Source organism: Festucalex cinctus, chromosome 19, assembly GCF_051991245.1.
Source record: "Festucalex cinctus isolate MCC-2025b chromosome 19, RoL_Fcin_1.0, whole genome shotgun sequence".
NCBI classification, from domain to species: domain Eukaryota; kingdom Metazoa; phylum Chordata; class Actinopteri; order Syngnathiformes; family Syngnathidae; genus Festucalex; species Festucalex cinctus.
Window position 1 is genome coordinate 8,256,600 of NC_135429.1, and position 25,252 is coordinate 8,281,851.

Below are 25,252 nucleotides of genomic sequence, written 5' to 3' on the forward strand. Positions count from 1 at the left end.
TGTACGGGTTAAAAGTAGGACCTATTTGATCGATGAGCGATCGCTCAGCGGGATTATGGCCAGTCACTAGTTTGGACTGCGGGGAGGGCGACATTTAATTGTAAAAGATTTACACACAAGACAGCCCGAAGACCTTTGTTAAGTGTGAGAACCCCCGCGTTTAAACCTGATTAGAAATGTTTCTCTTCATCTTAGAGCCTAAGCCTCCTGACTGACTTTAGCAATGTACACACTGCCCTCCAGTGGCCACAAATAGCGTTTGCTATTTTGTTGTGTAATAGCGCCTCCCCCACCCCTTCCTGCCAAATCCGTCAGTAATTATCTCAGTACATATACATATATATATACACACACACACACACACATATATATATATACACACACACACATATACATATATATATATATATATATATAAATAACATGCAATACTGCACGAAAAATAACGAAGAGAAAGGTCTACTGCTAGCCTAAAATTACTTGTTGGTGTTGGCAAAGCACTACTTTTGTCAAAATGAAGTTTAGAAACGCAAATAGGTGAATCGGCAAATGCTTATCTTCAGTTGTGTTGGGGGTTCAATGAACATATTATATAGCCTACTGAGAATTGCCATTATTGTATGTCAAATGGTCAGGTCGAGGCATTCAAGCCACTAGGGCTGTAGTGTAAACTGCCAAAGTTTTTACATCCATATATGAAAAGACTTCTCGTAAAACCATAACATCAAACGAGCCAGACAATGGTGTAGAACCAATTTGAATGTTTATTTTGAGGAACCAAAAAAAAACAAAAAAACAAAACTATTTTGACTTCTTTGTTGTTGTTGTTGTTGTTGTTGCCTTTTTCTGGAGCTTCTTCACCTCGTGCTTGATGATCTTGTTCCTCTGCACAAAAAAAAACAAAAACAAAAAAAGTTTTGAATTACAAATACATACTTCAATCCCTGTTGTTAAATCCCCCAATTACAACCAAGTTTACCCCCCCCCAAAAAAAGGTGAACAAGTGCTAGGGGCAGTAAAGGTGTTCAAAGAACAAAAAGTATGCCACAGTATGCCTTAAGCCAGAGTCAAAAATATGTAAATCTGTTCACATTCAGACAGAAGCATGACTAAAGTAATCGTAATTTCCTCCACTTTGTGTAATGCCCCAGTTCCATCTGAAGAAAACCAGGCCCAAAGTCTGAAAGCTTAACTGAAAATATAGTGTTCTTTTGGTGATGAGATGTCCTCAAAACATATCTTTTGCGATTCTAAGCCAAAAAGTTCAACCTTGGTTTCATTGCACCTTAACCACGTTTTCATACATGCATTTGGGAGGTTTCAAGTTTTTTTTTTTTTTTTTTTGCAAAATTTGGGAGAGAGAAAAAATAAAGCTGAACCGAAAGTTAACATTCTTTTCAGATCACGTACCATCCTCTTGGCCTTCATCACCTTGTAGCGGTCAAAGTCGGACATTTTGGCCCTCTGCAAAGAAAAAAAAAAAAAGTCAAATTTTATGCAACCCATGCCTTAGATGCAAAAACTGCGGATATAAATAAAGCATCACAAATACCAAATTATAGCTGTTGCACATTAAGTTCTTTTTAGGTTCTTAATGCCTGGTCAGATGTCTCGCCCCACAACCCACTTGAATAATCAAATCTTTGACAAACAATTTTACCTTCTCTCTTGCCTCGATCTTCTTGGCCCAGCTGCTCTGTGCCCACTTCTCATTGACCTGGGCTTTCTCCCAGGCTCTCCTCACAAACTTCTGACGAGCACTGTGAGCCAGCAGACAAAGACACAGACGTCAAGTCATTGATGCATTTTCAGCCGTTTATTCATGAGACGCACAAACTGCTCTCACCTGTGAGGTACTTTGATGACGTAGTCTGTGAGCTGCATGCACTTAAATGGCATGGCCTGCCTCTTCACACCAGTGCACGGACCATCAACAAGAGCCTGCAAACGTGACAAACCAAAAGGATTTTTTTTTTTTAAGTCATAACAATAAAAATCACATTATTGTCGTAAAGCACTCACCCTATTTTGGTCGATGACATCGATAATGGTCACCAGCTTGCCGGCGTAAGGCCCGAAACCGATGTAGGCGACGCGGCCGATCTCGACGAAGCGCTTGAAGACCTGAGAAAGTACACAACAAATTATAAACACACATAAATGGTGTGATGTGTGGAATTATGTTTAATTAAATAAAGAAACTAGAACATAAAGTAAATAAACAATGCTCACATTTCCCCATCTGATTTTCAGTTTAGCTTGTTGTAAGAATTAAGAGGATACATTGCAGATTTGTCTAGCCAGTAACATTTGGATTCCATTTTTATGAAAGCTAGCAACTAGCAACTTAATAAGAGTAAATATTTTTTGGCTAAATTACATGTAAAACATTTACGGATCGAAATTATGACCAGTTAGTGGCAATTGTGCAGAAGCACTAATCGTTGTGGCGGGCTATTGGACAGCTTAATGTTAATTCAGATCAAATACATTAAACAATATTTGCAAAGGTATCACTAAAAAGTTTCATCTTTCAGCAACCCGTCATAACAAAATCCTAAATAGAGCAAGTCGCTTTAAGATACAACACCCAAAACGCGTATCCGTAACCGGTATGAATGACACAAACATAACGAGATCCTGCAGTTTACTATAAAAGCGTGTTTCGTTATATATGTGTTGATATTAGTTTTAGTCACTAATTTTGAATGGAAACCCGTTAGCTTAGCAGGCGTGCCCTGGGCCCCGTCTACAGTCTGGACCACGTTGTACTGAGCTTGATAGCCGACATTTTAACAACTATTTATGTCGAATAAATGTATACAGTAGCGTTAGAAAACTCGATGAAACACGTACGAGTGTTTTTCACTTCACAAACGGCCATTGCTGTAGCAACAGGAACGCACATTTAGGGAAAAAAATCGTAATGAAAATGCTAACTCGGTTACATCGAACCTACCATGATGGCAGCCCGTGAGCAGAAAGAACGGCAGAACTTCCGGTAGAAGCAGTCGCCACTTCCGCTGAGAATGTGCGCATGTGCAATGCGTAAGGACTAAACTAGTTGCTTAAAATGTGTTTTAGACGCCCATGTTCACTATTTGCTGTAGTGTACTTTTAATTTACTTTCGGCTGTACACATCATGAAGTCAACTTTCTTTCGATTTTGACAGGCGTGTCATATTATTGACAGAACTATTTTCGTATTGTTTTACTATCATGCACCTACACAGATGGAACACAAGATGGCAGTATCACTATTGCTTTGACAGGAAACTCAACCAACAGCAGCTGTTGTGTAACTTGTACAGTTCCTAAAGTGATTTTTTTTCCAAATACAGATTTTTTTTCTTTTCTCATTAACGCCGGGAAGCGTGACATTGTACTGTCCACAAAATAACTTTAGATTGTTACAGTAGTCAACGATTTCATCCCATTTCTAAATCAAAATAATCCCCACAACACAAATCAAATTGGAACGATCCGAAGTCCATTGCTTTTCAATGAGCGTAGCGCTACCTTTCACCGAGGTGACACAATAATAAAAGCTTAATCGTATGGAAAAACTGTAATTTTTAACCAAAAGCTAAAAGCCTTTATTGGTATGTTTTGAGTCTTTATTCATTCATATTATTCACTCTGATAATAAAGAATAGAAGTAAATTGGGTGAAGGTATTATACACAAGTACAGAAAAAAAAAAATGCTTTTAAAGGGTGGCTTGGCGGCGTGTTCTACACGGGTGTGTGTTCACAGGATTTTACGGTACTTTGGAGAGAGAAGAAAACAAAAACAAAAACGGTGTTTAATAACTTGTTAATGATGAACGAAAACAATCTTAAACAGGGCTCATCGTGTGTCCATTATGTTTAATCTTCAAATAACTGATGGCAAAATGAGAATATTTACAAGAAAATATGATCTGTACAAAGAAATATACATGCAAAAGTACAAAATAAAAACAAATAGCAAACATGTAATATATGAAACGAATGAAATGTGGACAGGTTACCAAAAAAAAACAAAACCAAAAACAAACAACCCTAAACTGAGGTATCCAGTTCAAGTTTGCACACCTCGTCAACAAAATAAATAAAATGTTAAAAATGTTACACAGGACTTTTGAGCTTGCTGAATTTGACAAAAACAAAAAAACAAAAAAACAAAACAAAAACGTATCTGTACACAAGTTGATTTACAAAACAGCTCCTCAAATTCAACTTCACTCCTGCATTTTGTTCTATTTTTTAAACATTGCTTTTTGACTCATGTAAACAATCATTTCACATAGCTGACTGTGTGAAACAGCAATAAAACCTGTTAAGAAAAAAAAAAGGTACAATTTATTCCTAACAACTTTGGTGTACCAATACTACACATGAGACAGTACCAAAAAAAAACAAAAAAATAAAACAGATCAAACCGAAAAATGATTGTAGCCGATGACACGCAACTACCAGCAGTTCTCGCAGTACCAAGTACATACCGGTACCTTCCTTCTACACTCATTATTCTTATTATTATACATAATGACGGATGTCTTCATAAATAGTTGCATAAAACGTTAAAGCTGCAACATTGCACATGAGAAACAGAACAACGAGTGCATTTACACTTTTGTTTTCATCAGGCGATTGCGTCATAAACGTTACCTGCAAAAAGTTTAGGATGTCGAGGATGAACCTAAAATCACATAGAGACGAACTTTCGGTTCATTCTGGAAATTCATTGGAAATCACAACATCCCAAACTTTTTATGAAGTAATGTACCGACAATGTAAGGCTTAAACACGACTTTTGTTCCATCGACAGTATCTGTTGTTGGATGTATCGCTGGACAGCATATTTGAACGTCCCTCAAAATGGAGTCTGTGCGTGTCTCCTTTGTCGAAAGTTTGTTGGCGTGAACAAAAACGCACAAGATGGCGTCATTATCTATGGAAAAGCTCTCCGCTAGACGCCTTTGAACCTTTGCTAAGGAAAATAAATTACTCATACAGTACTATATATATTTTCTTGAATTATTTTTTTTTTCCTTTTTGTCGGTTTACCTACAAAATGTGAGTGTAAAGCAGCAAGCAGCAGTAGATGAGGGCATCCATGAACTCCAAAAGGACTTTTTTTTTTTTTTTTTTTTCTTCGTGAAGAAGGATGAGCTCAGCGTTTCTTTTGGCACAGCAAACATTCCTGACGCTTCCTCAGACGTCAGACCCGATTCTGCAGGCGACTTTGGATGAAGCCGCGCACCCCTCCGATGGGCCGCGCGTCCGTCTGATGCTTCCTGCGGTCTATGAAGGAGACGAGGCGCGAGGTGTCCAGGCAGCCCTCGGCCGACGCATGGCGGTGGTCGTCGGCCGCCCCCCGCCGCAGCCACGCCTCCTGCAGGCACAGCCCCGACGGCGGCCGCCCGGCCGGCTCGGTCCTCAGCAGCAGGCGGACGAAGTCGCGCGCCGCCTGGCTGACGCCGTGGAAGTAATCCTTGGGGAAGCTGAAGTCCAGGCGGCAGATGTTGAGGCACGTCTCCTCGGCGCTTTCGTCCAGGAAGGGCGAGGCGCCGCTCAGCAGCACGTAGGCCACCACGCCCACGCTCCACATGTCCGACGTCGGCGACACCGGCTCGCCCAGCACCAGCTCCGGGGACGCGAACTCGGGGCTGCCCAGCAGCGGGTGCACGTAGGGGGCGCCGCCGAGCTGCACGGCGTCACCCAAGTCCGTCAGTTTGACCGACGGCTGGCCGCCGGAACCGTGGACCACCAGCAAGTTCTCGGGCTGAACACACAAAACACACCAGACGCTTATGGAACGCCGTCTTCAGCAATTCATCCTTGACGTCCAGGTGACAGTCCACCGACTAGTCAAGAATATTACAGTTACTGAAACTAATGAAATAAATAAAACAATTATTATTTTTTTATTTCACTCTTTAAAAAAGAAATGAAAAGGGGCCAAAAAGAAGTTAAACTTGTGATGTCTGATCAACAAAAAAAAACGAATGACAGCAAGCAGTGAAGAACAATTTTAAAAATTAATTCAACAGCATGATTATATATGTACGGTATATATTTTTAGTAATTGTGCTTTTATACATTAAAAAAAATGCAGACAGGCTGAGATGATTTGGTTTTACAATCCAGATTGTTCCACAAACTGACCCCTTGAATTGAAATACATGTTATGTTATGTATACATTCTTTGTTTAGGTTTGGAAAAGTGGATTCCTCTTAATTTACACTAAAAAAATTTTTTTAAATCTGATTTGCATGTTATTTGGTCAAATTTCATGATGGGCTTTATACATAATTTTAAGACGGTTAAACTTCATCAATTCATTACATTTTAAAGTTTATAGTTGTATAAATAATGGATTAGGGAAAAAAATAACAACCCTAATTTTTTTTTTTTTTTTATTAATTAAAAAAACAAAACTGTATTGTGACCTCTTTATTTCTTTAAAGCTTCCTCTAAAACTAATTAAAACAAAATTTAAACAGCAAAAGTCAGAATGAACTGAACTAACTATAATGAAAAATCCCAAACTATTATAAACCTGGAATTAGTACACTCTTTCTCCTCAGTTGTTTGACGTTAATTACTTTTAATGTTTTGTTTTTTTCCCACTACTGTATTAAATAGTGAGGTTTTGCTATGTGTGCTACTGCACAGGGTGGCATTTCTAGCGATCAATGGTGTTTGAATGGGGAATTTGCACTCCAAATTGTGGAGATAATGCAGTTAAGGATTTGGCTCAAGTCAGAGGTTATCAATGGGCGCCATTCATGTTCGGCAAGGCACTGACTACCATTTTCTGCTAACTAGTAGAATATGATGTCATTAGTAGCACTGGTATGCATTTGTAAATTGAAAAGGAAACCTGTGGATAAAAACATTATTTTGAAGTGCTGCCACGTTAACCCCAAATGAAATCTCACTCTTACTTTGACGTCCAGGTGAGCTATTCTGCTGTTGTGCAAGTAGTGTAAAGCATCTAAAAGGTCTCGGAGGTAGCAGGCCACCTTCTCCTCAGTCAAATTGCCCCAGCTGATGATGTAGTCCAGCAGACGGCCTTGGTCAGCCCTGACCAATTTAAAAAAAGTAATTGACGGGTTCATTCTGTCATCGTAATTCACATGCATTTCGACTCACATCTCCAGGACCAAGATGTAGCTGTTGGGGGTTTCGTACGTGTCCACCAGGTTGACGATGTTGGGATGTTGGAGCCTGTGGAGCAGGTTGACTTCCTGCGTGACGCGATCCCGCCGCATCAGCTTCTTGTTCACCTGCTTGACGGCCACAGGACGCTTGGTGGCCCGGTGGTCACAACGTTTGACGACTGAGAAGCGCCCCCTGGTGGACAATAAAAGGAGGTCAGTCTCACATCCATTTATTTATTATCTTCAATATTCAGCTGAAGGTCCACGTACAGAAAATTCACTTAATATAGTTGGAAGTGCACTAGGTGTAGCTAATAAAATGTCCTGTGTGTGCGCGCATGTATGTTACCTTCCCAGTTCAACCACCTCGATGTAGTGCGAGTCAAAATTGTCTTTCCAGCTCACTCGCAAGCCGTCAGTGGACACAGCTGACAAAACACACACGCACAGTTTCAAATGGCGTCGCTTCGCAAACGGGAACCCGCGCGGTCGCCGCTGCGCCTTGAACTCACCGAGCACTCTGAGGCTTGCCGTCGACGTGGCGCTGCCCAGCTCGTTGGCGGCGACGCACGTGTACACGCCGTCATCGTCCGACGCCACGCCGACGATCCGCAGCGTTGCTTCGCCCGTGTCACTGAAGCAAACAAGCATTCAAGTAAGCGACAATCTAGTGAGGTTGCAGGATATGGAGGAACAAAAGTGCCAAAATAAAAAAAATAAATAAATAAGTGAAAATAAAAATGGATATAAAAAAATAATGAAAACATTAAATGTTAAGATATTTTTATATTTATTTTTAAATCTTTTTTATTTTTGTATTTATTTTTTACTTTTGAATTTTCTTTTCTGCTACTTGTCTATGTTTATGTGTTTATATATTCAATAAACAAACAAACTTTTATTCATGTATAAATGTATGTACCGTATATGTTTTTATTTTTATCTATATTTATTTTTTGTATTTCATTTTTAAATTATATTTTTATATCCGTTTTTATTTTCACTTGTATTTAATTATTTATTTTAGATACTTATTTTATTTTACATAAATAAGTAAAAGTGAACATATTTTAGATATTTTATTTTAAATAAATAAAAGTGAAAATAAAATGGCAATAAAAAATATTTTAAAATAAATATATTTGTATATTTATTTTTATTTTTTGGATCTCGTTTTTTATTTTTTGTATTTAATTTTTTACTTTTATTTATGTCCTTGTATTTATGTATATATATTTTTTGTTGTTTTTATTTCCATCTATATTTATTTTTTCATATTTCATTTTTGAATTATATTTTTTTATATCTGTTATTATTTTCACTTTCATGTATGTATTTATTCTGGCATTTTTGGTACTCCATAGCGGTCGGCATAATCTGTCATCGCACCTGTAAGTGATGCTGAAACGGCCGTTGTTGACGAGGTTGGTCTGGTTGGGTCCCCTCCAGGTGACGGTGGCGCGGGGTCGACCGCACACCTTACACCTCAGGGTGACGCTCTCGCCATTGTCGCACGTGACATCACTCAGGGGCACAAGGAACTCTGGTGGAACTGGAAGCGGAGAAGCAAAAGGTTTTGGGCAACATTCATTCAATCTGGCTGCAGCGAGAAACACTTACCATCATAGATGTAGTTTGGATTTAGAAGCTGGAAATGACAAATGAGAGCATGTCAGAAGATGTAGTGAGAGAAGCTGAGAAGTTTCCTGACATGAACACACCTTTACAGAAACTTTGTTGCCATCTCTGGACTTCCTGTAACCATTTTCCAACTTGGTATCTTTCTTTGTCTCCTTCTCCTTTTTCTCTGATTTCTTTCGGATGCGCAAGGTTGTATGCCAGGAAGAAGACTTCCTACTGGGAAAGAAAATGTTTCAAACATACGCTCACATCTTTATCAGTTGTGTTCTCACTGACAGCTTTCAATGCGTGTCCTGATGTGACAATATTGACCATCTGTCCTCATTGTCAATACATTCCAACTTACTTAATTGATGCCTCGGGGCAATCGGGAGCAATGGCTGAGGTGTGACCAAGGACGAATCCGGGGATCCAGCCTTCGGCGGCGGGGCCCTGCTCGGTTGCCGCTCGGAACACTAGAAACATGTTTTGCTGGTTGCTGGCCAAAATCTGGACCACCTCGCCTTGACTGACGCTGATCTCATCCTCCTTCACCGCCATGTAGTCCTGAGTCACCAACATGGTGGATACGCTACTGCTGCTGCTGCTTTCACTCTGTTAGCGGGGGGGAAAAAAACGGTGCTTAAGTTTGAGATATTCATTTTCTGACGTTAAATGTGTATCATTTGATATCAGGAAAGGCCATTGACAAATAGTGTGGTACCTTGACACGCTTTTATTATTATTATTATGATTATTATGATTATTATTATTAGTTACAAGCCATCACTTGTTCATTTTATTATTCTATTATCGATGCCTTCTTAAAATAATCGCCTAAGTATTTTTTTTCAGATTTTTCAGGAAACACAAAAAAATTGATTTAGGCAAAAAAAAAAATATTTTGCAAAAAAAATAAAATAAAAAAGACAGGCAATTATTTTTAGAGGGCGACGTTATTCAACTTTGAACCATTTACTGAATGAACGGTATGTTTTATAAAATTTGGTGCCATTTATCTTCAACAAAAATGTGATTTTGTAACTGAAACAGATTAATACCATTCTCAGTTCACTTCAACGGGGAAATATTAATTTGCTATGTGATTAAAATGAGACTAGTTAAACCCGTATGTCAAGGTACCATTGTTACAACAGTAAGCTTAGCACATGAGAAGATAGAAACATAAGATCAATTGACGAGTTTAATGTACAGGAAAGGTAGAAAACGGAAGGCTTTTCTCTGATTCTGCAGCTCCAGGCAAAGATGAGAGTCATTAGCTTCAGTGAGGATCCGTTTGCAGTCAGCCTACAAACGTCAGGTTAGTTGCAGGACAGTTGACAGCAAGAGAAGGACCGAGATCAGGTGTTAGTAAAGCGCGGTTAAGAAGTCAGAAATTGAGAGGCCGTCCCAGCGTTGGTCCGCCAGAGAAACTGAGAACCAGTAAAGAAGTTGCTACAGTCCTCAGAGATAAATTATCAAAGCTAGAGAGGATGATGCCAAGAGCGGAGATGTGTTGTAGTGGACAGATTAGTAGTGCTGGCTTCGGCGGGACAGGCGACGGGACACCGCAGGTTTCCCTTGGCCTCCATGTTAGTCGGATCAGCAGCGGGCTTTCGGTCTTACCCCGTTACTCTGAGTGGACTGGATAGACTGCTCGCTGGCGGACGAGCAGGTGCTCATGCGGTCAGCGTCCTTGCTGTGCGTGGAGTGTCTGTGGCTTGCATTTGGGTTCTGGTTCGAATTCGGACGGACCGGACTCTCCCCTGCCTCCCCCGGGAAGGTAAACGAGCCGGGGCGGCTCGCCGGAGAGCCCGGCATGGAGCTCCAGAATCCAGACTTCTGACTGGGGCTGGCTGGGGGCGGCGGAAGGACGTCCTTGGCAAAAGTCGGCGGGACCAAAGGGGGCACGGCTCCAGGCCGTGTTTTGGGTGAGGGAGTGGAGGGTAAGGGCCCAACTGTGGCACGGACCATAGGAGCGACAACGCTCGTAGGCGTCTGTACGTGGTCCTCTAGGTTCTGGATGGGGCGCTTGCTCTGTGGACTACCACCTGGAGGGAGCGCGGGGGGAGGAACAGGGCGGGGACTTGGACCTGGATCATAAGTGAGCACAACCAAAACCTCAAGCACGTTTGATGACACAAATTCAGACAAAGAGTCGTACCTGTCATCTTGTTGGGGCCGTCGGGATCGGCCCCAGGGTGGTGGCGGAGGGGCTGGGGTAGGCGAGAGGGCTGGGGGATCCGGGACGGTCGCCGGCAGCCACCTGCAGGGATGGAGCTGCTTGCCGGGGAATTTCCTGGTGCGTTAGGCCCACTACTGCTTCCACCTGGTGAGCCCACGCTGGACATACAAGACCCCCCACTGGCCCCAATGTGGTTCCTCTGATAGTCAATTGGGGAGGTCAGAGCTACGACATGACAGAAAAGATAGAACATGGTCTTTAACAACGTCTGTTAAAAAAATAAAATAATAATAATAATAAGAATAATGTATCTTCATAGCAGCTCACTATTCAGGAAATTGCGTTGGCTCTCCAGTATTTGGCCGATCTGAAGGGTCCACACTTCCCGTACCCCCGGGTGAGACGAGTGCAGCACAAACGACTCCACGGTGCCGTTTGTCGAGCGGGAAGTTAGCACAAATTTGCAGGGATCGCCTTCTACATTATCTTCTAGACCCAAACTGTTAACCTGGAGTAGCAGAAACAGAGATTTATGTTTAAGATTACCGATGATGCTTTAAAAAAAAAAAAAAAAAAGATTACAGAGGATGCTTCAAAAAACAAAACAAAACAACAACAACAACGACGAAACAAAACCACCAATCAATTTACCTTGATGCTGTTCTTATACAGGAAGCCGGGCAAGGAGAAACCTTTCTTCTTGTCCAGCGGCTCACTGAAGATGAGCAGCTGCTCAAAGAGGAAGACTCTCCTCTCCTTCATCCGGCCGAGCGCGCTGCTCTCTGCGTCCGTCACCATGAAGGTGTCCTGCAGCAGAAGGCGTCCCTGGGCCACGATCTTACCCTACAGAGGACGGCCAGTGCATCACATGAACTGAACTCTGAAATAGAAGCCGTCCAAGCGGCGTTGACTTTCATTTCTTACTTCAAATCCCTGAAGCCGGCCAACATTCATCATGTCGTTGCACTTCTTAGGTACGATGCACATGACCTCTACTGCTTTCTGTAAGAGGCAGAAATGTTTCAAGGTGTCGCTGGAAATGGAAATGATTGGTTCAATCTGTTGTCTTACCTCCAAATCACCAGACTCTAGCCCTGCCTTTTTAGAGTGTTTCAGGAAGTCCTAAAACAAAAACAAACAAAAAAAAGAGTAAGATGCTATGAGTGAATGAGCAAGATTTTCAGCGAATAAATAAAAAAAAGAAATCCAAGAATAGGCTTGGGAAGACGGTCTGTCTATTCATTGCATGTAGCTTTGTCGCCCTCTAGTGTACAGTAGCACACCAACCTTGAGCAAGAGCTGGTACTTCATGATCCTCTGGACTGGCTTGATGAGCAAGTCTGTGATCTGCAGTCTGTGGCCAAGCCGCTGCTTCAGATCCTGCACAGATGACAAATGTCCATGAGAAGGACACCTTCCACAACGTGTTTCAATTACATTTGTATTTTCAACATTACCTCAAAGTAAGTATCGATGTACTCTGCCACAATGTGCTCGGACTTGGGCTTGTTTTGACAATACACCACATACATGTTTAACCTCCGTTCCTATTCATTAAAAAAAAAAAAAAAAAAGCATACGTGATTAGTAGGCGAGGGGTAGAAAACCAAATAACCACACACAGGAAGTGACAACAAACCTGTTTAAGAAACAGGGGTCCCAGTCTGTCCGGATCCTCCAAACATTTCTCCAACTCACCCAGGAAGAAACTGAAGAAAACAGATGATGTTGAGCTTTGAACCAGAGCATCTTGTCACTGATCACTTACTTACTCTTTGTGCCAGTCAAAGATTTGATGGATGTTGCCAAACACAATCTTGTCTTTGCCCTTCATGTCGTCAGGGACGCCCTCCTCCTTCATCCTGCTCATGTAACCCTGAACAGACACATGCGTGTTTACAACGGCGACTCCACCCGCGCAATTAGTCAAGCTCCACTCACCTCCACTACCTGGCTGAGGTCTCTGATATAATCCCTCTCCGTTTCCACCAAATCCAGCAGAATGTAACTTGAACAAAAGAAACATTATTCAGAAGAGACTTTCAAAAATGTGGATGGGTTTAAAAAGGAAAGTGACATACTGTCTCTTCTTCAGAAGGCTGGCCCGCCGTTCGTCCAACTCTTCCATGGGGGAGGACGACGAGAGGAGGGAGTTGTCTGAGGGGTTGAAGGAGGGAGAGCTGCTGTCTGCATGTTCTACTGACAGCGAGCTGGGACGATCCTCCAGAGCCTGCACCAGCGAGACCAATTTGAATGAACTTTTGGATTTGGTGCAGAGGTTGCATTCAAGATAAGTGATAGACTGATATGATTCTTTTCAAGGCCGATGCCAATTATTAGTAATCAAGGAAGCTGATAACCAATAGAGTAAAACATCTTTTAATTTTAAATATATGAATAATTGACGGATTTGTTTAAAAATGTTACTATTTAATTTAAATTTAAAAACAAAAATTGCAGGGAATTTCCAGGGTCCTCTGAATGAGTTAAGTTAATTAAAAACTAAGCAAGTAAATAGTTCCCTTAAAGGAACAGTTTGGATTTTTTGACATGAATCTCTATTTCATCCTCAACTCCAGTGTGTGCGATCAGCAGTGACTTACCCCTGACAGCGTTCTGTGACACGAGTTCTGGTCCGGTGTTGGACGAGAGGAAAACAGTCCGGCAAGTTGGCTGGGGTCACTTAAATAAAGTGTTTATCTTCTAAAAACAATTAGTGTTCAAAAGAGTGATACATTTGCATCACTAAACTCCTTTCTGAAAAAAGTCCGACGCCATTACAGCCCTATTTTTCTGTTAGTTCGGTTCACTGCGCGACGCCCCGCATACAGCTGATAGACACGCACTACAAGTTGTTTGTCTTTTCGAAGGCGGAAGCCGCGTGGATCAGCTGTCTGCAGCGCGTCGACCAGCTGTCTCCAGGGCGACGCGCAGTGAACCGAACAAACAGAAAAATAGGGCCCGGCGGTAATGGCGTCTAACTTTTATCAGAAAAAGGAGTTTAGTGATGCAAATGTATCACTTTTTTGAACACTAATTGTTTTTCAAAGAAAAACGCTTTATTTCCGTGACCCAAGTCAACTTGCCCGAGTACTGTCCTCTCGACCAACATTTTTTTTTTTTTTTTAATAAAAAGTGTAGGGCGTTTCTATTGTCAGAATATTTTTTTATAAAGTGGAAATTTAAATAAATCCATAAATGAAAAGTTCCCTGTATCTCACTGAGCGACACATACATGCGAATGTAGCTAATTGGGGTTTTCGTCAGGGTTCCTAAAAGGTTTCAAAAGCTCTTCGCAGCAAAAATTGTCTGTATATGTTTGAAATGGGGCGGCATGGTGGCTGACTGGTTAGCACGTTCTCCTCCTAGTGCTGAGGATGCAAGATCGAGTCCAGGCTTCGGCGTTCCTGGGTGGAGTTTGCATGTTCTCCCTGTGCCTGTGTGCGTCTTCTCCGGGTTCTCCGGTCTCCTCCCACATTCCAAAGACATGCATGGCAGGTTAATTGGATGCTCAAAATTGTCCCTCGGTGTGCTTGTGAGTGTGGATGGTTGTTCGTCTCTGTGTGATTGGCTGGCAACCAGTTCAGGGTGTATCCCGCCTACTGCCCAAAGCCGGCTGGGATAGGCTCCATCACCCCCCGACCCTTGTGAGGAAAAGTGGTTAAGAAAATGGATGGATGGATGTTTGGAATGTGTTTAAGACAAGTAAAAACTGTCTGTAAACATCTTACAAATCCTGATGAAAACCATGAATTCGCTACGTTCGCAAGCATTCACCACTCAGTGACATACCAGCTTTATCGGCCTTCAGATTTGTAAAAAGGCCGATACTGATATTTGTCAAAATGCCAAATATCGGCATTATCAGTCTAATAGAATAGGGATTCAAGATCATTTCTTGTTACTCACTTTTTTACACTAAACTGACTTTCATGGTCAAACTAGCTGGCACATATCAAATTTCCTACCATCTTGCTTTTGACCAGCTCCTCGATGGCGCTCACCAACTCGGCAGCGCTGGGCGTCTCTGAGCTGGACGGGCGGACGGACAGACGAGAGGAGTTCTGCGGATATATAAACAAGAACAAAAATGAGCTCCAATAAGCAGCAAAGCTGCTCCTTTAGGGCCCATGTCCACCAGAGACATGCACGTAGTTAACATTAGCAGGGAACAAATGTCTGCATCTTGACAATAATCCATTATTGTTTACAAAGGACATCTTGGTGAACACAGACCCTGAAGCCCTTTCTCAAAGGAATGGTTTGATACAAGTGTCTTAGGTGGACTTGAATGAACCAGTAGCGTATAAATGGAATGCAAGCTTAAATGCCTAATGTTGATAAGTGATTCAGTTTAAAGTTTGGTTGTTTAACTGAGCGATCAGATCAATCTTAATTTGTTAGTGATTTCATATGTTTGGAATATTGAGCTACACTCAAACCATGAAAGAAAAAAAAAGTTGAATTGATGTGCCACTAAAATGTTGATGCTGGAAGTGTAAGGGTGAAAATGTGTAAACAAAAGAAATAAGGGGTTCATGTGAGGGGGAATAAAGTAATGAAGAGAGAGTTCAAGATGGCGTACTGCTTATTGAGTTGATGAAGTCTTTAAAATGCAAAAAAGGGAGATGGAGGAGTTTTATGTTGATGCAAATAAATATATAAAAAAAAAAACAGATTTCAGGAGAGTCTCACCCTTGCGCTGCTTGTGCTTCCCCAATTAGGTTTTCTGGGTGAGCCTGTGTGCTCTTGTGGCCTCGCCAGCGTTTATACAGATGCCAATTATGAGATTAAACGCACAGAGGGTAAAAAGGGAGATGAGGACGAGCAGGGTGAGGAGGGGTGGTGATGGCAACAAGGGGGGACGTTTTAAACTTTTCACCTCAGCGTTGGGCTTGGCTCATATTTGGACTTCACACACTAACTATGCTTTGCTTTGATTTAAAGTCTTTCAAGCTTTTCAGCATGCATGGAGTATTGTTACATTTCAACGGGCTGAAGGAAAACTTTCTAGCACTTTGGCGCACATAAGGCTTCTTGACTCCACTTGCTTGACTACAACTGCGTGTTCAAGAACCATGAAGTCAGAACGTGTGACAAAAAAAGTAGAAGAAACGGCTTGAACATTCACTAAGAAACTGAGCTTTGTTTTGGGCGTGGGGGGAAAAAAACAACAACAAACGTTTCGAGAAGCTTACATCGGAAAAAAGGGGGACTTAATTCATGGCATTAATTTGTAAGAAAAAGCAAATAAAAGCAGCAATTGGAAAAGAGCATTTATAGCTGAAGAGTGCCGAGAGGGGAAGAGGAGAAGTGAGGGAAGAGAGAGGGAGGAAGATGAAGCTTTTCAGATGGAGAGGTATGGAAACTGAGACAAAGCAAAGACAGGACATAAATCAAGGTAATGCTACATTATGGCAAACAATACAATCAGGAAACAAAACAAAAGAGAAACACAAATTAGTGTCAGAAGAAAGACTCTCTGCTACCTAAAAAAAACTTGTCAGAGAGGAAAGAATAGGATGCAACACAGGAAGATAAACCCAAACCATCAGAAAAGATTCGGTCTGAAAAAAAGATTAAAACCTGGACAAATTAAAAATATGATGAATAATGATGTGTTCTGTGAATGTAACCCCCCTTTTTTAATAGAAGTAACTAACTTATGAACAGAGTTCAGAAGATAAGCATCTAGTTTCGCCTCAATGTCCATAGAAAGATTTCTATTTTTTTTTTTAATCAATCCTGTATGAGGGACAAATGTGTTTAAGAAAAACCCAGCGTAAGTGAGGACATGCAGGCACTAACCATTCCTTCCTGTCAACTGTTTTTCTGTTCCCGACTGATCCGTGTGTGTCTTCACCTTATCATCCTGTGAGTCCGGCTGGAGCAGACTATGCTGCTGGATGGCCATAGGTGGAGGCAGTGGCACAGAGTCGGGACCCTCCTCGCCTTCCTCCTCACCGCAGCTCTGCATGCCAGAAGAACTGGATTTGGACAACGTGCCGCTTGACAGCCCTTCGTTGCGAACCCTCTGCAACGCAAGCAGCAAAATGTCGGTTCAGATATACATCAGGACTCAACACATGGCGGCGGGGGCATCTCCCGACCTCCTCCACGGTCTCGTCCTGAGGCGTGGCAGCGCTGTCGTCCGAGTCTTTCTGGGATCCCATGGTCATCTCGCCGCTCTTCCTCACCTCGCGGCTCTTCTTGTGCTTGTGGGCCAGCTTCTTCACGTGGCCGTCCGCCTTGCCGCTGCTCAGCCGCCGCACGGGGCTGGTGAGCCACTTTCGCAACGTATTACCTGCGAGACAGGGCACAGATGTCAGCACTGCTTGTGTAACAAGAACATGTTGACAAATGTACAATGCAATCTTTTCTACGGTGGTGTTGTCTTCTCTACCTGGTCGTTTTGGCCCGGGTGAAGCATGGGAGCCCATTCCATGACCAGGCTGAAGTGTGGCAGAAGATCCTGGCATGATGGAGTCATTGCTGCACACTGACAATGTGTCTGTAATTACATAACTTCTTATTAAAAATGATTTCAATCTTCAATCTCGTTTTCTGTTATAAATAGGGGTGTCAGGCAATTCAAATTTTTAATCCTAATTAATCGCATGACTTCAATAGTTAACTCACGATTAATCACAACTTTTTTATCTGTTCTAAATGCACAATAAAATGTACAGTATTTTTTTCTATTTTCAGACTCAACTTAAAAGTAAAAAAAAAAAATTTAAACTAAGAAATATGGCTGCATCTTTTATAACGTGAAAAATATTAATTTCATATAAAAATAAGTGTGGATATTGATTTGTGTTGGTCATTTTTCTACTACTAGATAGCATAATTGCATTTGTAAGACCTTGGTGACAACTCAATGCATTTTTCTTTTCATATTAACTCATTCACTCGCAGCCATTTTCAATGAAGCAATCCCCTTCGCTCCTGGTTGTTTTACTGGATTTTGACTGATTTGTTATGGCCCACAGACAGAATATTGTGTTCTATTGCTATAAAAACATAGAACCTACCAAAAGAAAGATTAGAGTCTCTTCTTTCATCAGGAAAAAGTATATTTCTATCCGTTTCTGTTTTGCAGTACTTAGCGATCATTATTCACAAATCTGTTTTGAATTGTGGGGAAATCAGCTTGTTTTCAACATGGCCCTGGTTGATCCCTTATACTCTGCTGCCACCTACTGCCCCCTTTTTGTACTTACTACCATTGCTTCCCTCGTTCTCTGCTGTTGAGAGGCTCTATCAAAGCCTTCTGTATGCTCCAAAAAACACACACAAAAAAAACGCATAAATAAGTCTCTGGGACACTTAAAAAATGTAAAATGGAACATATTTATACGTTTTTGGCAATCCGTTTTGATGTGGACGTGTCGGCTGTGTTGCGAGTGGAATTCCCCAGTGCAGGCTCTCCAAGTAAGGGGCGCTCGTTTATTGAGAGTTAAAAAAAATTGCGGTGTTAAAGGAACTTTAAATTAACTCAAAATTAACGCACTAATTTTGACACGCCTAGTTAAAATACATACAAGGTTCAACTGTACTGTCGTTGCACACGTCATCCCATTGAGAGCTGTTTCTCACGCTACAGTTATCTTACTGAACTCCTTGTTACCTTTGTGGTTGAAGATGCCCTCCATCTCCATGGAGGAGCGGGAGTGCGCGATGCACAGCATGGAGCAGGGCACCAGGCCCTCCAGGGCCGGGGAGCGGTCGGTGGTCCTCACCAGGCACCAGTCGGGCTTGTCGTGGCAGCGCTCCAGAACCTCAACCGTCTGGCCGCGGCGCACCGTCAGCTCGTTGCTGTTGCTCGCCATGAAGTCGTGAATCACCACCGTCAGCTCGCAGCCGCCGGAGAGCTGAGGCACACCGGGAAGGAGATGAGGAGGGATCAACGAAACCAAGTGGGATCAGGGAAGAGAGAGCGACTCACTTTGTCACTGTCCAGTGTGTTCTGGGATGTGCGTGAGGCCAGTGAGATTGTGTCTGGTTGACTGCTGCCTTCACCTTGACTGTCAAGATCCTCCCCATCCCTAAAACACAAGCGTGATCTCACACAATCTGTTTCTCGTCGTAGTGACCCTGACCGCCTACAAGAATTTATTTGCAACTCATAACAAAACAATTGCTTTACATAATGACATATGTCACTGCACAAATTATCCCATTCTGCACAATTTATAACCTCAAGTTTCCTTATTTACCTTCGACCCTTGTGGTGCTTGGCTGTGCTAGCTTTGGGAATATGTATGGGCTCCTTGAGCGCCCCCCTAAGGTGGATGGTGCGCTCCTGGATCACCTCCCTGATGTGCTTGATCCAGTCCTGTTTGTTCTCAATGTTGGATGCCTATTGATTCGGACGACAGTCACAAGTTATGGCCATTTGGAAATCAACTGCTTTTGAGAATTGTTGTTTCACTCGGTATTTCCCACAAGTCTGAATGAAACACATTAGGCATCTCTTAACAGCCGGAGTTTTACTTGATGTATGTCCAGTAGTTAGAGTACTTTTATTTATACTGAAGAAAATAAATGCAGGAGAGTGTAAATAAAACTTTTCAGTCAATGATGACCCCACATTCAGAGGTGCATTTGAGTTGCAGTTTCAGGCTTGTGAGAAGTTGAAGGGCTGTGTTGCGGGATATTTTGTACTCACCATCGCTCCGTGTTTGGATCCCTGACTTAGCTTTAAATTTGAAATATGAGATAGACAATTTCACTGGTTTTGTTTTACAAGGGTGTACATTTTCTTTGCTCACAAGATAGACTGACATGATTTAAAAAAAAAAAAAAAAAAAAGCACCACACCAACAACCTGCCTTGACAGTGTAGCCCAATTAAGAAAGTGTAAGAGTGTAATGGTGGTGAACGTGTAGTTAGTGATGAGACATTCTGTTAACAATATACATAGCGAGCACATCATAGCTGTTAGTTAAGCAATTCTCGTGTTATTATTCAGTGGAAAGTTGATTTGAGCTTCATGCTCTTCCAAACACTGACACAAATCTCAACCTTTTGCTACTTAGGAAAGAGAGGATGGGGGATTTGAGAAAATGACACTGAAAGTGGTAGTCAAATCAATAAAAAAAAGTTGAGTTGTTGCTTCGAAACAACGGCGTGCAGCCAGGTTGTGGGCGTTGAGAAGTCGAACAAGTGTCAGCGGCGTTGGTGGAAGCATGTCAGCCCACAGAGAGACTTTGGAGACAAACATCCACAGAAAACACAGCCCCAGATATACGGACGCACGCGCTTACAAAACAGAGTCAAAGCACAAGATCAACAGAGATGTGCAAAAAGTGAAAAGGGAGACTCAAGTGGGCATTGTGACGACAGAAAAGTTGGCAGCAACCTTGAAGCTGCTCATGCAAATGCAGCAGACATCTTAAAGTGACAGCAAAGAGACAGCAAAACCAAACCAAGCATAGACCAATGCAGATTCTGAAACATCATGACCTTATAAAAACATGTTGGTAATCTTCACTGCAGTTTAGTAGGTGTCATTCCAATTGTTTACCTCAAGGGATGTTTACATGACAGTGTTTTGTAAATGTTAGAGATGTTTATCTACATAAAATAACATGCAAAAAGTGGCCCACAACACTGCTGTGTTTTTAACATATTACAAGTGTAGCTACAGCCCTGCTGTGGCTAGGCAGTTTTTTTCTTTGGTCTTTCGGATTTTCGTAAAAATGAAATCATAAATAAGCATTTTTCCAATGTTGAGTCAAGAATGAAGTTCATTTCACCCAAAGTATATGAATCATTCTCGTAAATAAAAACAAAAAAAGCAGCCTAGTTGAATTAGTCGAGATACAGCCAAAAGATTATATTTGATGTAAAACACCTGTGCAAAATTCTGTTATTACATTTGCACTAAATGCTTAAAAGAAGGTGGACACAATTGGGCAGCAAAGGTTAAAATTTTTTAAAAAAAAAAGTGCTTTATTATTAGTACAGTGTGTGGAAAACCCACATGGTTCAAATTTGAAAGGTGCTTTTAGGAAAAGAGGAGAGGAAAGAGCATCTTACCTTAAGAACAATCTTGTTGTCTGACGTCGGTGTGCGTCCAACCCAAAGTGCAAACTTGCAGGGGTCTCCCTCAACGTGCTCCGTCACCCCTAACTCGGAGGTCTGTTGTGAGAGCGCAATAATAATAATAATCATCATTATTCCTGGCGCTGTCATAAAGATGAAACGTGGCTTAATGAGGACTCACAAAGAGTTTGCTCTTGTAGATGTATTTGCTTCTGCCATTGGAGTCCTTGACCTCCTTGCTGAAGACAAGAGACATCTCGAAGAGGAAGAGGTGTCTCTCTCTGCCCTTGCGGATCAGAGTCTTTGGATCCCACACCTGGAAGGACTCCTGGAGGATCAGCTCGCCTTGCGATTCAATATTCTCATCGAAACCTGAGGGAGGAGACAGGTGGAAACGTAAGGAAATGACACCTCAACAAGGAGAGAACGAGTGTGTGCTCATTTGTGTGTTTCGTTACCTTCCAACATGGAGAGATGCATGGCGTCGTTGGCTCGCTTGGGAACGCTGAGCATCACCTCCAGGCCGTCCTTGATCTCACCTTTGCCTTCTTCGCAGCATGTCAGCAGCTCCTAAAAGGCACAAATACATTTAAATGTAACAGTGAACACATGCTATATTTCTGTTCATCGTTCATGCTTCCGCTATATTGCACATTATTACGTTTTTTAAGTCTGAGTATTATATTCTGTTTGTCTTGTTGCTCCATGTGTGTAAAAGTAGCAGTTGTTTGAAGGTTAAGAATTACCATAACATATATGCATTAGCACATATCAACACATAAAAAAAATCTCATCATATGTTTTGTTTGTCTGTTTTATGGTGGTTACCATAACGATGAATTTTTCAGGTTACCTTTAGCAGGAGCTGATATTTTGTGATTCTCTGCACAGGTTTAATCAAATAAGAGGAGATTGAGTTGGCCAGTCGGTGCCTCTGCTGAATTTCCTGTTGACCCCAAAGAAAGAGAAAAAAAATGTAAGAAGAAAGAAATATAATGTCTTGTAGTTTCATTGAGATAACGGTGGCATTTAGTTTACATCAAAATAGTTCCCAGCATGCTCGAGGATGAGCTGAGTGGAGTCTGGCTTGTTCTTGCAGTAATTCACATACATCTGGAACTTATCAGCCTACGAAAAACAAAAAGATCAAGATTCTTTACCGGTTAACAGCATGATGATGGTTATCGAGGAAGTGACGCATACCCATGTGACAAAGCAATGGCCAACATCTTCAGGCAACTGTTCATATTTCTCCAGTTCTTTAAGAAAGATGCTGAAAAGAGAGGACATGAAACCACTTTTTTAAACCTCTGCAATACATTTTTCATCTAACATGAGTGGCATACTGTAGCAGTTTGTGCAGTAATGCATGTAATATAAGGTGTCAAAAGCTAATTGAACACATGGAGGCGCTATAACAGTAGTATTAATACACTCACTTTGTTTTACGTCTATGAAACAAAATTGCTGAGGCTTACTTATGGTGGAATTCATAAAGATCCTGCATGTTCCCAAAGATGATGTGCTCCTTATTGAGGATTCCTGGTGGGATCTCCTCCACCCCGCTCGTCATCTCCCACAGGTAAGTCTGCCGGAGGTCACATAAAGATCACTTGTTTTCCTTGTCGAGGTTTTAAAAATACATAAATAAAAGTGTGTAATAAGTAGTGAAACTCACATCCATGCACTCCCGCAGGTCTCGCACGTAGGCCTTTTCTGTCTGAATCAGCTCTGCCATGATAAACCTAAACAAAAACACAAACAAGGTGTGATCGATCGTAATGATGTCAGCCTTTTACTGCCGAATCTCGTCAGCTTTACCCATATACCCTAATGAACACTGAACATTTTAGTTGATAAAATACGTTCTCAGGCAATAAAACTCGGTTGTAAAGCAGTCGTAAATGATGGACGTGGTGACGGAGATTTGTATGGCTCATAAAATGACACACTTCCTTCCTGCGTGTGTGTCTAAGGTGCTTGACTGGCATGTGTGGCGTTATTGAGCTGGCCGAGCAAAGGACACTTTAAATCATGCAAATGTATTATGTATGTGGCTTTGCAATGATGTCATCTAGCATTCAGCAGCCAATAGCTAATAAAGCACCATCCACTATAGCAGTTTGTTGTAATCAATAAGCAGCATCCCCTCCGTCTGTTAAACTGCCTTTTCAAGTGGTCACATACTCTTTCCTGCGCGCAGACTTGCGTTTCTCCTCGTTGAGCTCATGGGCGGCATCCCTCAGCTTGACGTCTGAGCCTGGAGCTGTGGCGGGAATGATGTCCAGTTGGAGATCCTTACTCTGACAAACGAGACGGAGAGAAAGGTGATGTCATTTATTGTCTTCAGCCTGTATTATGCCGTATGATTTTAGCAGAAATAAAATGGGCGAATCCTAAATTCAGAGATTGTGTGGACTTACAGCCTTGTTGGAGTCGGACGAGATGCCCAAGGCTTTCTCCAGGCTGCAGCGGTACTTGTCCATTCGCAGGGAGAAGTCCCGGTAACGCTTGTCCACGGCCGTCACCCATTTCTTGATCTCGCCGGCGTGGCTGTGACCTTTGTCACAGAATCCGTCAGCCAGCTGGATGAGCAGCTTGACGCGCTCCTTGGTTTGCTGCGGGCGACCAAGCAGGAACCGTGAACACGCGCGCATCCACACGCCGGGGCGAGAAGAATGACGCGAGCACCCCACCTTGGCGGTGATGTGGAAGTCCTCGTGCTCCTTCAGCAACTCCTGCGTGTGGTGGATGCTTGAGCCAGTGGAGGTGTGCGTGGACAGGTAAAACTCGCCCGTGTCGTGAATCCACTCAAGTGCCTGAAAGCAAATGTGGAATTTTTGGTCAAGCCAGGCCGAAAGAGACGAATGCTTGCTAACTCTTTCACCTGTTTGGCACTGCGCTCAAACACCACATACTGCTGACACTGATCCAGACGTCGCTTCCTCATGGTCCAGAAATGGAGGACGCGATTTTCTCTCTGCAGTAACTCATTCAGGATGTCTGCGAAAACAGACATTCCAATGTCTGAAAGTAAATCCTTACATCGCTTTTCAAAAACTTTGTCATCTATAGATTCATCCACCCCATCCTGATACAAATGGTGCCTTAAGTTCCCATTTTTCAAGGACAAACTTCAGCCACTAACCATTAACGACATTGATCATTTGTACAAGTCCTAAATGTTTTATGCCAACATTCTGTTGCGGCTACTATAAATCATTTCATTTTGGCTACTGACAATTATTTGTTCATTGCATTTTTGAACCTTCTCATCTGTTAATTACTTAAAGCAAAGTACTATTCATCATGGATTGCACAATTTATGGCCACAATTTCTTTTTTAAATGCATCAATCGTTATTAAAAAGATTCTGAATCAATTCAGAGGTATTAAATATTGTTTTTTTTCTAAAGCTGGCTTAATATTAAAAAATGAAGTTAAATAAAAGCAGCGTTCATAGTTAAGTTGCAGAGTAATGTCAATCAGAGGCTGCATATTGCACTTCCAAGTATTAAAATACAGGTTATGCTAAATCAGATTGTTAACTTTAAGAATGTTTTTGTAAATGTGTTGTTATAGGAGCAGTTACAGACCTCTGTTTCAGCAAATGCTGCCTTTGTTACATTTTGAAATGTGTGTTGACACACTACTGGAAACCAGGTTTCCTTTCAAAGAAGTCAAAATGAGAAATATAAATCCATGCTCTTCCTTGAGTTCTGCAATTGTTTTAAAAAGGGACCAGTCTTTTACATGGACTATAAAATGTAAGACAAAGTAGTGATGCATCAGAATCAAACTGAATCATGAGGTAGACATAGATTCCCACCCCTAATTCCACTGTATCTGATCCCCCAAACTGACTTTTAACTTGCTGCTCTGGTGCTTTGACGTGACTGAGCATTCCCGGCATGTTGACGCTGTTCCTGTGCATGTACTTGAGGAAGACATCCGCGTTTCTCCTGGCCAGAGTGCACGCCTGATTGACATAAGTGACAAACGAGCGAGATCAGAGGTGGAGAGGGGGAATTCTGTTTATCTTTCGACGGGCTCATTTCAACCTTGAGGAAGGCTTCCTTCTGCTCCAGGTGTTTACTGATCATAGGGGTCACATGGTCCGTCTCACAGTTGGGGCCGAGTTTGTCCGCTCCTCCGCACCAGTCCTCCTCCCTCTTATACTCCTGCTCCAGGCTTTCCAACACACTGCACACCTGCAAGGGAAGAAATTACATCTATAATTTTATTGT

General features: G+C 42.0%; 2 protein-coding genes across 4 annotated transcripts in view; both read right to left on the reverse strand.

The window, feature by feature from the left end:
* Nucleotides 1-746: 746 nt before the first annotated feature.
* rpl14 (ribosomal protein L14) lies at nt 747-3,034 on the reverse strand. Its single transcript, XM_077507045.1, has 6 exons — nt 2,960-3,034; nt 2,023-2,124; nt 1,847-1,941; nt 1,661-1,760; nt 1,411-1,464; nt 747-885 (listed from the first exon to the last, which is right to left on the reverse strand). The coding sequence occupies exons 1-6, from the start codon at nt 2,960-2,962 to the stop codon at nt 802-804; spliced, it is 438 nt and encodes a 145-aa protein (XP_077363171.1). The 5' UTR covers nt 2,963-3,034; the 3' UTR covers nt 747-801.
* Nucleotides 3,035-3,848: 814 nt separating this feature from the next.
* LOC144008085 (triple functional domain protein) overlaps nt 3,849-25,252 on the reverse strand; it is a 60,053-nt gene continuing 38,649 nt past the window's right edge. Inside the window, exons 21-63 of one of the 3 annotated variants that reach the window (XM_077508146.1) lie at nt 25,067-25,216; nt 24,870-24,984; nt 23,893-24,008; nt 23,702-23,824; nt 23,429-23,623; nt 23,193-23,308; nt 22,684-22,750; nt 22,484-22,593; nt 22,209-22,278; nt 22,044-22,133; nt 21,859-21,951; nt 21,464-21,575; nt 21,187-21,377; nt 21,000-21,101; nt 19,627-19,656; nt 19,175-19,317; nt 18,904-19,003; nt 18,586-18,829; nt 17,359-17,466; nt 17,066-17,259; nt 16,819-16,989; nt 14,924-15,019; nt 13,037-13,185; nt 12,897-12,963; nt 12,728-12,831; nt 12,595-12,664; nt 12,413-12,502; nt 12,243-12,335; nt 12,027-12,077; nt 11,880-11,957; nt 11,607-11,798; nt 11,283-11,463; nt 10,935-11,180; nt 10,397-10,863; nt 9,138-9,385; nt 8,872-9,007; nt 8,771-8,798; nt 8,540-8,702; nt 7,663-7,784; nt 7,500-7,578; nt 7,143-7,343; nt 6,935-7,073; nt 3,849-5,768 (exon numbers count right to left, since the gene is read on the reverse strand). In XM_077508146.1, the coding sequence (XP_077364272.1) occupies nt 5,205-5,768; nt 6,935-7,073; nt 7,143-7,343; nt 7,500-7,578; nt 7,663-7,784; nt 8,540-8,702; nt 8,771-8,798; nt 8,872-9,007; nt 9,138-9,385; nt 10,397-10,863; nt 10,935-11,180; nt 11,283-11,463; nt 11,607-11,798; nt 11,880-11,957; nt 12,027-12,077; nt 12,243-12,335; nt 12,413-12,502; nt 12,595-12,664; nt 12,728-12,831; nt 12,897-12,963; nt 13,037-13,185; nt 14,924-15,019; nt 16,819-16,989; nt 17,066-17,259; nt 17,359-17,466; nt 18,586-18,829; nt 18,904-19,003; nt 19,175-19,317; nt 19,627-19,656; nt 21,000-21,101; nt 21,187-21,377; nt 21,464-21,575; nt 21,859-21,951; nt 22,044-22,133; nt 22,209-22,278; nt 22,484-22,593; nt 22,684-22,750; nt 23,193-23,308; nt 23,429-23,623; nt 23,702-23,824; nt 23,893-24,008; nt 24,870-24,984; nt 25,067-25,216 (6,204 nt within the window). In that variant the 3' untranslated portion in view covers nt 3,849-5,204. The remainder of the gene's footprint in view (nt 5,769-6,934; nt 7,074-7,142; nt 7,344-7,499; nt 7,579-7,662; nt 7,785-8,539; nt 8,703-8,770; nt 8,799-8,871; nt 9,008-9,137; nt 9,386-10,396; nt 10,864-10,934; nt 11,181-11,282; nt 11,464-11,606; nt 11,799-11,879; nt 11,958-12,026; nt 12,078-12,242; nt 12,336-12,412; nt 12,503-12,594; nt 12,665-12,727; nt 12,832-12,896; nt 12,964-13,036; nt 13,186-14,923; nt 15,020-16,818; nt 16,990-17,065; nt 17,260-17,358; nt 17,467-18,585; nt 18,830-18,903; nt 19,004-19,174; nt 19,318-19,626; nt 19,657-20,999; nt 21,102-21,186; nt 21,378-21,463; nt 21,576-21,858; nt 21,952-22,043; nt 22,134-22,208; nt 22,279-22,483; nt 22,594-22,683; nt 22,751-23,192; nt 23,309-23,428; nt 23,624-23,701; nt 23,825-23,892; nt 24,009-24,869; nt 24,985-25,066; nt 25,217-25,252) is intronic. The other 2 variants (XM_077508148.1, XM_077508147.1) reach the window with 2 other exon arrangements.

Excerpts from the sequence above, each read along its gene's own strand:
- rpl14 (XM_077507045.1), bottom strand. Across the intron at positions 1,942-2,022 it reads ATGTCATCGACCAAAATAGG|GCTCTTGTTGATGGTCCGTG; the intron begins GTGAGTGCTTTA and ends TCACGTTTGCAG. Across the intron at positions 1,761-1,846 it reads GTCATCAAAGTACCTCACAG|TGCTCGTCAGAAGTTTGTGA; the intron begins GTGAGAGCAGTT and ends GCTGGCTCACAG.